Here is a 12487-nt window from a genome sequence, read left to right as displayed (position 1 = left end):
TAAAAAATCTGTACTTAAATATACAGCACACATTTACAATGTGCAGTCGATATTTTTATAGGCCAGTATACTGATATTTTTTTCGTTGATATGTCAATACTTTTTTTTCAATATAACAAGTGCCGAATATTGACATATCGAATTCAAGATATTTGTAGACACAACATTCCTACAGTACAGGTTAGGTGAATGTCCGATTTGTTTTTTATGCATTCAAACCCTAGCTATGTAAGAAGAGGAAGCACCTGTTGTTGCTAAGTAGGTCGTGGGTCGCAAGGTGTTCAGCAAGAACTGACGTGTTGGTAGAAATACCACAATGAAGTGGTAGAACCAGACAACTTCTAGATCTTTAAGAATCCAGTATACTATGAAGCTTGGCCCAGACCTGTGATGAACAGGTGTAAGTTACCAAGGAGGAGAGACAGTGCTCCAGCATTCCTTCTTACCTCATTTAATTGTGTAGTGTGCCTTTGCATGCATCCACTTAAAAGTGAAAGAGGGTAGCCTGTGGATGATGAGAAGATGTGGCAGGGTCCACCAACAGCCCTGAATAGCTATTGCAATGTCTTTGGTCCACCATGGTACTGGCTGCTGGAGGAGGGAAGGAGGGATGGGAGGGGAGGGGGCAGTAGAAAGAGAGATACAAGTTCCAGCAGCACTGATTGCATGTGATATGTCTCCGATAAAGTCATCAACACAGATTGATGGGGAGAGGATGAAAATGACAGTAGAGGTCTGTAACTGCCAATTGCCCCTGCAGATAGCCCAATGTGGCAATGGTGCCACATGTGGTGACATGGAAGTGACAATACCACCAGAAAGTGACGACTGTTGCAAATATTACTGTATTGTAGCAAAGCCACAAGACTGGGGAAACATACTGTAAGGTGCCATGGGAAACAATGGAGTGGGTAGGGATACCGTCACTGAGAACATACAAATTGAGACTGTAAAGAAGTTGCTCAATCAGAAGGTCCCTACTAGATGGCTTGGTACTTCGCCACAGGTATGTGTCTACTGAAGTTCCCATTAGGAGAAAAGGCAGGACTGAAGTTATTGGATTTAAGTGGCCGTCTCAAGATACAAGGGTTAGACAAAAATATGGAAACAACACAAGAAATACATGTGTGAACATAAATGCAGATGCTAGCCAAACCTGCAGATTATGCTGTTGCATTTGACCATGAACAGGATCTGGGGAATATCATCAATACGTTGCAAGTATCATTCGTGGTCAGAATAGTGTTGTGTGTAACTGTGAGTGCACTGTATCAGAGCTAAGTAAATTTGAATGTGGGCAAGTTATTGGTGCTCATATAGAAATGCTACTGTAACCAAGGGAGCTGAAGTGTTTTAAGTTTCAAGAGGCACTGTAATAAAGATTTATACTTCAAGCAGAGAAAGCGACAGATCATCATCAGGTAAGTCACAATTTGGACGAAAGAATGAGTGATCATGACAAATGGTCATTGAAGATGATTGTCATGAAAAATAAGATGCCAACATCTGTAGACGTTACTGCAGAACTGAATGTCGAACTTGCAAATACGGCCAGCACCAAAACAACATTAACAGAGCTCCATAAACAGGAACTACAGGACATGCTGGAATTCTACACACACTCTTCAATGATGAAATGTCCGTAACAGAAAAACATAGTGCCAAAGCCACAAAACCTCGACTATGGAGCAATGGGACAATGTCATTTGGTCAAATGAGTCATCTTTCAAATTTCAAACTTCTGGAGTAGTTTACGCCCATAAAGTGAAACGTGGCAAGAGTACAGTGGGCATTTGGGCAGTCATATCATAGTATTCCCTGGGCTCCATGGTTACTCTGCAGGGTTACATTCCTACCAAAGATTATTATACATTATCATTTTAGCTGTTCAGGTCCATTCGAAGGTACAATGTTTGCTCGCCAATAGTGATGCTGTGTTCCGAGACAACAGGGGTGCTGTTCATATGCTCACATTGTCCTGGTTTGGTTTTGTGAGCATGAAGATGAATTGTCACATCTACCCTGACCGTCATAGCCACAAGATCTCAATATTATTGAACCTTTGTAGTCTACTTTGGAGATGAGTGCATGATCACTATCCACCACCATCATCGTTAGCTGAAGTTGTCATTATTTTGCAGGAAGAATGCCACAAGAATCCATCAAAAAACATACTGGAGTTTTAGTTATCCATTCCTGGGCAACTGAAAGCTGTTCTGGATGCCAGCATGTTTTCTACACAATATTAGGCAGGGTTATATTGTGTTTTTGGCATTTCCACATTTTTGTCCATATCCTGCAAGAAAGACCCCAGTGAGGGGTAAATAGACAGCAAATGGTGATCATTGGGCTATTTCACACTCACTGCTATCCCTTCTGATATGATAAGGAGGGTTTCCCACTCACTGACAACACCTTCGCAAACTAATGTACAGATCCCTCCAGATAGGACCCATCCGCTTCCAATAGAACGAACAGTAAACTACAAGGACTGGAGAATGGTCATCAGTGAAATGCATCTCTTGGAAAGCAACAGGAGCACATTAGCTGTAGTTCTGGCAGGTGAAAGTAACACCCGCTGCAGATCCATTAAATTATCACATTAAGGGCATCCTCGTAAAGTGTGAAGATGCCTGGGTGACAGGTGATGGCCCACTATCACTCTCTCTGATGGGGATAGAATATCGACAGTTTTCGATGCGACAGGGGGATACAGTGCCTCCAAGGTAACTGGAGTGATTTCTCCCATGATTTCTTCTTTATCTTTTTAAATACTTTAGATAGTTGGCATTCTTGCTTGGGGTTATTTGCTGTGGAGACAAGAGCAGAAGAAAAACAATCTGTGGTTCTGTCACACACTGCCTGGTGTTGGGTCATTGTCTGTAGATTTAAGGGAGACACCTCCCTAAAGGCAGCTGTGTCGCTGGTAGATGCCAGAGGAAGACACTGCTGCTCCGGTCAGATCCAGGAGTCCAGGTTAATGGTGGTGCAGCAAGAACCACAAGAGAGGAGGGGCCTATCTGCCACATAGGTCACTTTAGTTGTGCAACTACCAGGGGTCAGTGTTGGGAGAATAGGATGAATAAGTACTCAAGTACTGCTGATGACCTGGCAGCAGTAGCAGCAAAGTTCAGTATCACTGGGATGGTGTAGACATGATCCTGATAGGTACACAGACAAACTACTGAAAAGTATAATACTGAAAGGCAGAAATTGGCTAGCAGAAGTAAAATGATAGAACTGTTTAACAGTCTTCTACAAAATCTGTAAGTCAACAGAAGTTCCACACGTACAAATTTCTATGCCCGATTGCAAATAAACTCTGAACCAATTACAACACAATAACCACTGAAACAAGAATAATGCAATATTCACAATAACTGTTCTGTATCCACAATGAAAGTCATTAAGTAAACTAACACATGAGAGGTACTCTGTTTTAATTACCCCAACAACAAAAAATGTTGGACCATGAAATTGGGTGGCAATGTTCGTTCCTTCACTAACTATTCACTTACTAAATATTCACTTCTCTAAATATTCACCCCTCAACACAACTCTCTTTTCTTAACAATGGATAACTTAGTATATACTTTGGTTGTAGGAGTATGAAACACTCATTATATCCTGTTATGTCTTCAAGTAATGTTCAGTAAGTATGACTAACATCTTTGACACTTCGTTGGCATTATAAACTTCCCTGTTTTTGTTATTATGATCCAAAATGGCTGCACAATGTGTAAGGGAAAGAACAGTCTATACAACTGTATTCCATATACTGGAATAACTTTAAAACAACTTTAGCACTGCAATCCCAACGAATATTTTCTGCTTTTTGCAATGTCCACAGTGCACTCATGGGTGTTCCTCATCTTCATAATATAAGCAGCTGACTCAAGATCACTGACCACTGCTCACTGCCATATACAATGTTGCACCAACTTACCAAACATCAGACACTTAAGCCATTTCAAAGCTGCTGGAAATCGATAATTGACAGTGTTGTGTAGGCGCAAGTTTACTAACTGTGAACTCACTCTCCACCTCAAACATCACCATTTTGTATCATTGGAGCATTTGCCATTCAGCAACATCTATGAGGTACGTATAGTTTAGGAATTATATAGAAAATGTGAGCATTACCACAATTTTGTAACTGTTTATGTTGCAAGTACCAACAGCTTCCGGAATATTAATGTAGAATACATTGAAAATTTTTATAAAGCTTTTTGTGTGTAATGTTGAATAAAATTTGCTACCAGTCACAACTGCAGGTGGTTTATTTAAAACGTACCTGGTTGTGTACTTATGCCCATCTTCCCATCTTCAGACGAGCAAATGTTCAGTTTCAGGTTTCCACATCCAATAGATATAGTATCTAAACCGTAATGCAGAAACATTTAACTGTTTGCACAATCACATCAAATTGGATTCTCTCTGTCTCTCTCTTTTTTTAAAAAAACTACCACCTCCAAATGTGAAGGGTAACAGATTGTATTCAGTGTTACCCTTTAAAGGAACAGTCACAGAGTTCAACAGCATTTATTATGGATAAAATTCAATTTATGTTTTAAATCAATATTATGAAGCTGGCCAGTTTATTAATGACAAATTTTGTTATCATAGATAAATCATATGTACTCAACTAAAGGAGTTTCACTAGTAATGGTAGTAATCTCCAAATAATGAGTAACTTTTAGAACAGTCTTTAATAAAATTACATTTCTGCCAGTTAATTTTATTCAGTCTTTGCAGAAAGCACTTCCTTGATAGACTGGACATTTTTCGTAACTTTTGGTGATAACTTACTAATAACCAATGAGAAAAGAAGAAGGATAATTTGCAACTGCCTCTTCTGGCAGCTCAGTCCAGTCCGAGCAGACAGGCATGTGTGCATGAGATATGCTTGGTACGTGTGTGTAGGGTGACCAGACGTTTAGATTAATCCGGACATGTCCTTTTTAGCCCTTTGTCCGGGGTCCGGGCGGATTTTTACAGTGTCTGGCTTTTTTGCAAAGTTGAGCGTAATACAGTTAAATTTACAATTCGTCCCGTTCTATTACTCTTTTCTTAAATACTTTAATTATTGGCACAGCCTTCGTGATAAACATGCACGAAGGCAGTGTTAGTAGGTGGCACCAGGACCGTCGATGTTATCGTTGATCTACCAATAAGCGAATGCAAATATCAATTATTTAAAATTTTCTTTTCGTATCTTCGCTCTGTATTGGCTTGGCTTCCTGTAGTACACGTGTGATTTGTGAGTGTAATTTTTAACCGAGTGAGTTACATAAAATGTTTGGCTATGCCTAAATGAAAGTGTACATTTTCTGATGTCCTTTCCTGCAAATATCCAGCTTTAAGAAAGGGAGAAATAAATTTGAAGCGGAATGTAAGATATGTCCAGCTGGAATGCACGTCTCAGTGGCCAATGAAGGTAAGAAATAACTCGACAGATTAACTGCCATGGTTTTATTTCATTGTTTCATAGTCATTCAGTTTATCTATATTCGGAAGGTTAAAGTGAGTTTACATGTCGTCAGCTGCTATTTGAATTGTAGATGTTGGTAGCTGTGCATCGAATGATGGGAGGTTAGTGGTCTTACGTTTTTCGCTTTGTAAACAATTCCGTGTTGTTGACATAACAAAACAATTGACACCACACTGTCACCACAATCAATGTTTTTAATTTTTTTTATATTGCTCAGTTAACCACCACCTGACCATCAGTAACAATTAACTACTAGTTTTACCGGTAATTCCGGCAGTCACGTGACTTGTCCAAAGCTGACAGGTGGTATCCGCAGCCGTTTGATGTGTCCTCTTTTTTCTTCCTTTGTCCTCCTTTTTGAAGCTGTTTGTCCTCATTTTTAAACAATTGCATCTGGTCACCCTAAGCGTGTGTGTGTGTGTGTGTGTGTGTGTGTGTGTGTGTGTGTGTGTGTGTGTGTTCCTTTTTTGAAGAAGGTTTTGACGAACAGCTAAATTGTTTAACAGTCTTTTCGTTGTGCCTATCTGTAGCTCAATGTGTCATCTTTATGGTGAGTAGCAACCATTCCTTTTCCTTCTATTGTTAATATTCCAACCCACAGTATCCACTGACCAATAACTGTAACTTAAAATGTGAACATTAGTAATACAATCCACAAACTTCCAGTGGAGTTTGCACAACATTTGCAAATTCATGAATTGAAGAATTTGCTTTTTCAATTTGAGAAGAACTACAAAAAGAACCTACAACGCATTTAAATATCCTGTATCTACTCCTCACTAAACACTGGTTACTAAAGAAGAAGATAATACACAACTGCTGAAAGCATGTCAATACAAAGCAATAAAATTAGGTCATTACTGAAATGTCCATCTATGAATTAGTGCAAATCACCAACAGAAAACACAATTGCTAGAATAGTTATCAGATAGAATTACAAAGCAAATGGGAGCATGGTGAGGACGACAGCTAAAAAATTACAATAAGATAAATGCTGTTGTCAACATGTGAAAATTTTGCCTTTTCTACTTTATCACACTAAAAGTTGACTAATACGACCATTTCCAGGCAAGGAAAAGGCTTTAAAAATATTAATATTAAAACAATTTCCCTTACTGTAATAATATCATTGCAACTCTAATCTGTCTGTCATTCATTTGAGCCATTTTCCCATACATACTCACAGTTTGCAGTTTTTGCCCCTTTCATTTATACCTCACCACATTTAAACACTATAACTGTCTTATCGAATGGAAACTTGTGCAAAGTTATACCAATGTGCTACAATATGGTGGCCTACAGCCTTCTGACTTACAAGGGTAGTGATCTTAACTAAACTGAATATATTAATTTTACATATATAAATTGAACATATATTGAAATTTCATCATTACAGTTTAATACAGTGAGGGAAGAAAAAGAAAAAAATAGGATCAGTAGGAGCCAAACCCAGGTCGGTGAGCTGCCTGGCTGGATTTGACACCACTCAACTGCAAAGCAGCCACAACAGAAGAGCTTTAAAAATACCTCACACTGTATGATTGCACAATATCCTACACAAAAAAAGAAAAAAATTCAGACCTTTTGATTTCAGTAATCTGAGGCAAAATGATTGGATTGACTTCTATTTAATATTTTTTCAGAACATGCTCTGCCTTCTTCAAACCATCTTGGTATTCACATAAATTGCTTTCCAGTATTGTTTCTTCTCTAATTAGTGCGAGGGCTACTCAGAAAGTAGGGAACATTTTGGCATTAAAAAAACGAAGTACAAGAAATATGTTTTATTACACTACTGGCCATTAAAATTGCTACACCACCAAGATGACGTGCTACAGACGCAAAATTTAACTGACAGGAAGAAGATGCTGTGATACGCAAATGATAAGCTTTTCAGAGCATTCACAAAAGGTTGGCACCAGTGGCGACACCTACAATGTGCTGACATAAGGAAAGTTTACAACCAATTTCTCATACACAAACAGCAGTTGACCAGCGTCGCCTGGTGAAACGTTGTTGTGATGCCTCGTGTAAGGAGGAGAAATGCGTACCATCACGTTTCCGACTTTGATAAAGGTCGGATTGCAGCCTATCGTGATTGTGGTTTATAGTATCGCGACATTGCTGCTCACGATCCAATGACTATTAGCAGAATATGGAATCTGTGGGTTCAGGAGGGTAATACAGAATGCCGTGCTGGATCCCAACGGCTTCGTATCACTAGTAGTCGAGATGATAGGCATCTTATCTGCATGGCTGTAGCAGATCGTGCAGCCGCGACTCTATCCCTGTGTCAACAGATGGGGACATTTGCAAGACGACAACCATCTGCACGAACAGTTTGAAAATGTTTGCAGCAGCATGGACTATCAGCTCAGAAACCATGGATGCGGTTACCCTTGAGGCTGCACCACAGACAAGAGCGCCTGCGATGGTGTACTCAATGACGAACCTGGGTGCACGAATGGCAAAATGTCAGTTTTTCGGATGAATCCAGGTTCTGTTTACAGCATCATGATTGTCGCATCCGTGTTTGGCGACATCACGGTGAACGCATATTGGAAGTGTGCATTCATCATCGCCATACTGGCATATCACCCGGCGTGATGTATGGGGTGCCATTGGTTACACGTCTCTGTAACCTCTTGTTCGCACTGACGGCACTTTTAACAGTGGACGTTACATTTCAGATGTGTTACGACCCGTGGCTCTACCCTTCATTCGATCCCTGCGAAACCCTACATTTCAGCAGGATAATGCATGGCCGCGTGTTGCAGGTCCTGTACGGGCCTTTCTGGATACAGAAAATGTTCGACTGTTGCCATGGCCAGCACATTCTCCAGATATCTCACCAATTGAAAACGTCTGGTCAATGGTGGCCAAGCAACTGGCTCGTCACAATACGCCAGTCACTACTCTTGATGAACTGTGGTATCGTGTTGAAGCTGCATGGGCAGCTGTACCTGTACATGCCATCCAAGCTCTGTTTGACTCAATGTCCAGGCGTATCAAGGCCGTTATTACGGCCAGAGGTGGTTATTCTGGGTACTGATTACTCAGGATCTATGCACCCAAATTGCATGAAAAAGTAGTCACATGACAGTTGTAGTATAATATATTTGTCCAATGAATACCTGTTTATCATCTGCATTTCTTCTTGGTGTAGCAATTTTAATGGCCAGTGGTGTATATACATCTGAAAGGGCAACTAATGTACTAGTTTCCCACACAGTCACCAAACACATTGAGGAACTTCTAGTGGTAGACAAGCTTTGAAAGACCTTAGCCGTAAAATTCTGCCGCCTCAGACTTCATCCAGTTAGTCACACCCACCTGGAGTTCCGCCTCGTCATCAAAGTGCTGCATTGCAAGCCCGTTCTTCATCTTGGGAAACAAATGAAAGTCGCTTGGTGCAAGATCAGGGCTGTAGGGCAGATGAGGGAAAAATCTCCCATTTGAATGAATTAAGGAGTTCTTTAGTGCAGTCTGCCATGTGAGGTCGGGCACTGTTGTGCAAAAACAAAATTTTGGATGTCAGCTTTCCTCAGCGTTTGTTTTGAACTGCTCTTCTAAGGCTGTGCAAAGTTTGACAGTACCAGGCAGAATTTATGGTTGCTCCACATTTGAGAAAATTAATAAGAAGCACACCTTGCCTATCCCAAAACACTGTCGCCATCTGCTTCCTTGCTGACAAGGTTTGCAAACATTTTCTTGGTTTCTGGGGGGGGGGGACCTTGTGTGCCCCCACTCCATGGAATGTAATTTTGTCTCCCAATTGACATGTTTCACCGAGTCGCCACTGGTTATGATTTGATCCAGTAATGAATCACCATGTTTGTGGTAGGCCTCCAGTAATGTCAACATTGCCCCCATTTGCTGTACTTTATGGTTCTCCATAACCATTTTGGGCACCATTGTGCACAAAATTTGTGGTAGCCTAGCTTCTGAGTGACAATTTCAAATAACAAAGTCCATGAAACTTGTGGAAAAGAAATCAAAAGCTCCATTATTGTGAAGCGATGATTTTCACAAATCGTTTCATCAACTTTAGCACCAAGATCATAAGTCACAACACGCAGAGACATTCCCGCTGTCACAGATGGATGCCGACTGAGCTGTCCAGCACGCACATACCGAAATTATGTGATTGGCGCGCGACTAGCGGCATCAAATGGAAACGTTCCCTACTTTCTGAATAGCCCTCGCATAATCTTTGAGAATACGTTACACGCTACTGGTTGCAAAGAAATTCCTCTGCAGTTAGTAACATCCTTTTTATTGCCTTTCTCATATAGGTTATGTATAAAGACCACCTTCCAATCTCCTGGGAGTTTCTATTTTACAAGGAGTCTAAGATTAATTTCAGCTCATTTTTTATTTTTGGTAGAGCATTTCCAAACTACTTCTGCAAGAGTGTCTTCTTCACTAGCTACATAAAGTTTTAATAATTTCTTCAATTTCTTCGATAGTTAGGGGTAAATATTATTCCACATTTTCATGAGTGTGTGATTATCTAAGCTTGTGTACTGGTTCTGGGAAATTAAAAACCTTATCAAAATATTTTGTAAGTGTTTCAATATTTTCGGCATTACTTATGCCGAATTTGTGAACATTGTCCTAATCCCCTCTGCTGTTAGATTTACATTTGAAGTACATCTATCTGACTCTTTAAATCTCAATTTCTTCTATAAAGATCTACTAGAAAAGGGCCTCTTTAGCAGTCTCTGTAGAAGAAGCTCCTTCATACTACATTCCCCTGTAAAGTCACTTGTTTTAGCACCATGTAGACTTTTGACTTGCAAGAGTAGTAATCTGAACAATTTTAATACAATTTTAACTGTGTAAAAATATTTAAATTTACTAATTACTAGTTTAACAATGTGAAAAAAAAATGGTGACAGCAGGAATTTAAATCAAAGCCAGGTTGGCAAATTACCAGTTGAGACAATTCGACCACAGTGCCATCACAACAGTAACACTTTATAAATCCCTTGCACTGTATGACTACACAATGTGGTACACACAGTTTCAAGGAAGAACACTGACCTGGTGCTGTGAGCAATGTTGCACTCTTAGTGACATAACATCAGAGCATGTGCAGTGGGAAACAGACTGTTGTGTCACTTCTCTAAGTTGATCACAGCACAGCTGACTACTTCTGCAGTTTACACTTCTTTCTAATTATTACAGTGAGACTGCTAGAGAGCACATTTTAATCTGTCTCATTTGAATATAAGCAAGCATTTTAAGAGAAATTGTGTGATAGTGTGATTTTTGGGTTGCATCCAAAGATAAATGGTGCAATCTTGGTGCAATTTCGGGTTCATATTCAAAGCAAAATTAAATAATTTCAGTGTGATATTTACATCACACTGTAGCATATTTACTCATGATAACAGCCACCACTGGTCTTATTAGATGTAACCACAGTTTTGATTATTAAAATTTATTCTGTGTAACTGCCAAATTCCCGAACTTCTTTCTTATGTGCAGCCAGCAGACATACAAGATATGTATGCAATGAAACAACTGACAACACTTGCATTGACTTTGGGATTAATGTCATTGATATTGTTAATTAGGAAATTAATTTGTAATTTGTTTACCAAGACCAAGGAGATCCTGTGTGGTTTGCTTCTGCTGCTTGGCAGCCTCAGGATTTGGCCGGCCAGGTTTGGGGCTAGTTGATCCTTTAGGTTTTGGGAGTAACTGAGGCACTGTTACTTCTGTTAATGATCCTGTCGATTTTCGGGTCTGCTGCTGCTTTGCTTCCTTCTTACGCTTCCTCTGCCGTTCTGCTTCCTCTTCCAGTTCCTTGTCCCAATTGACCTAAAATAACAAGCGAGTTCTGTAATAATACATAGAAGTAAATGTGAACAAATGAATAAATTTATATTAATGAAAGCTACGTATCACGAGTCACTCAAAAACTATAATCCATTTCGTACTGAACGACCCCAGACAGCCTATATTCTGGTTACACAGCGTGACTAACTTGTGTGTGTCGACCCTTGCCGGAATTGTGGAAATGTCACTTTTTTATGGTATGTGAACATTACATGTTAGTTAAAGGGGATGACATGTGATAATATGTAAAAGAAATAATGCTTTTTCAATGAATTTTTGTAGAGTGTCAACTTTGTTGAGTCATAGAACCATACCATAATCATGTGAAAAATTTCTTTTGCAGAGTTTAAAAATACAGTCATTTTCTATTTGCAGGCAGATTTTAATTATTTTCTGATTAGTCATTTCCACTGTTATAATGTGAAAGTCAAGATGCTACGACTGAGTTTACCATTGTCACTGCTGTGGCAGAGGAAGTCGACTGTTGTCATTACTTGGTGGACAAAGCACAGGTGTAGAGCTTTAACTTTTATTGGTTACACTGTATGTCATTACTACTGAATGCTCCCCATGATCGTCAGCTAAATAGCTTATCAAGCAGTTGCGTTAGTAGCTAAAATCCATGTGACACTGTGGTGGAACGAGCTGTCACGTCAGTACCCTGCTATTGTTGCAATATGTGATAAAGCACCTATTCACCAGTGAAGGATGGCAACTTTGTGTGAGCACTGCAATACAGCATTGCCAAGTAGGGCAATAAAACAGGGTACTATGAATGAATGCTTTATATACAAGCATCTCGCAAATTAACAGTGAAAGGTACCATATATTTTAACTGCAAGCGAAAATCTATTAACTCAGATTCAGTAGGAAAGAAATAGGGAACACTTTTCTGATGATAAAAAGACATGAAGTTTCTCTCTGTGCTCTGAAAATTCACTTTCATTAATACCAAGACATTCAGAAGTTCTCTTTGCTGGCTGATGTGGAATTGCTTGTGGCTTGTTCTTTTTTGGCCTCAAAGCAAGCATGTGCACTGATCAACATGACTTTTCGTAACTCCATAAATGAAGCACGTTTTCATGTAACTAATTATATCATGACTAGTATCTCACGTAAGCACACAAAAACTTGTGAAAGTGAGCCTGC

At 39.6% G+C, this 12487-nt stretch overlaps 1 protein-coding gene across 2 annotated transcripts in view; it reads right to left on the bottom strand.

Annotated features, from left to right (window-relative positions):
• Positions 1-12487, bottom strand: part of LOC124802845 (stromal membrane-associated protein 1) — a 145413-nt gene that overhangs the window by 82536 nt on the left and 50390 nt on the right. For both annotated transcript variants that reach the window (XM_047263866.1, XM_047263865.1), the window contains exon 4: positions 11098-11320. In XM_047263866.1, the coding sequence (XP_047119822.1) occupies positions 11098-11320 (223 nt within the window). The remainder of the gene's footprint in view (positions 1-11097; positions 11321-12487) is intronic.

This window comes from Schistocerca piceifrons, chromosome 6 (assembly GCF_021461385.2).
Source record: "Schistocerca piceifrons isolate TAMUIC-IGC-003096 chromosome 6, iqSchPice1.1, whole genome shotgun sequence".
Taxonomy (NCBI): domain Eukaryota; kingdom Metazoa; phylum Arthropoda; class Insecta; order Orthoptera; family Acrididae; genus Schistocerca; species Schistocerca piceifrons.
This window is presented reverse-complemented; position numbering and strand designations above follow the sequence as displayed.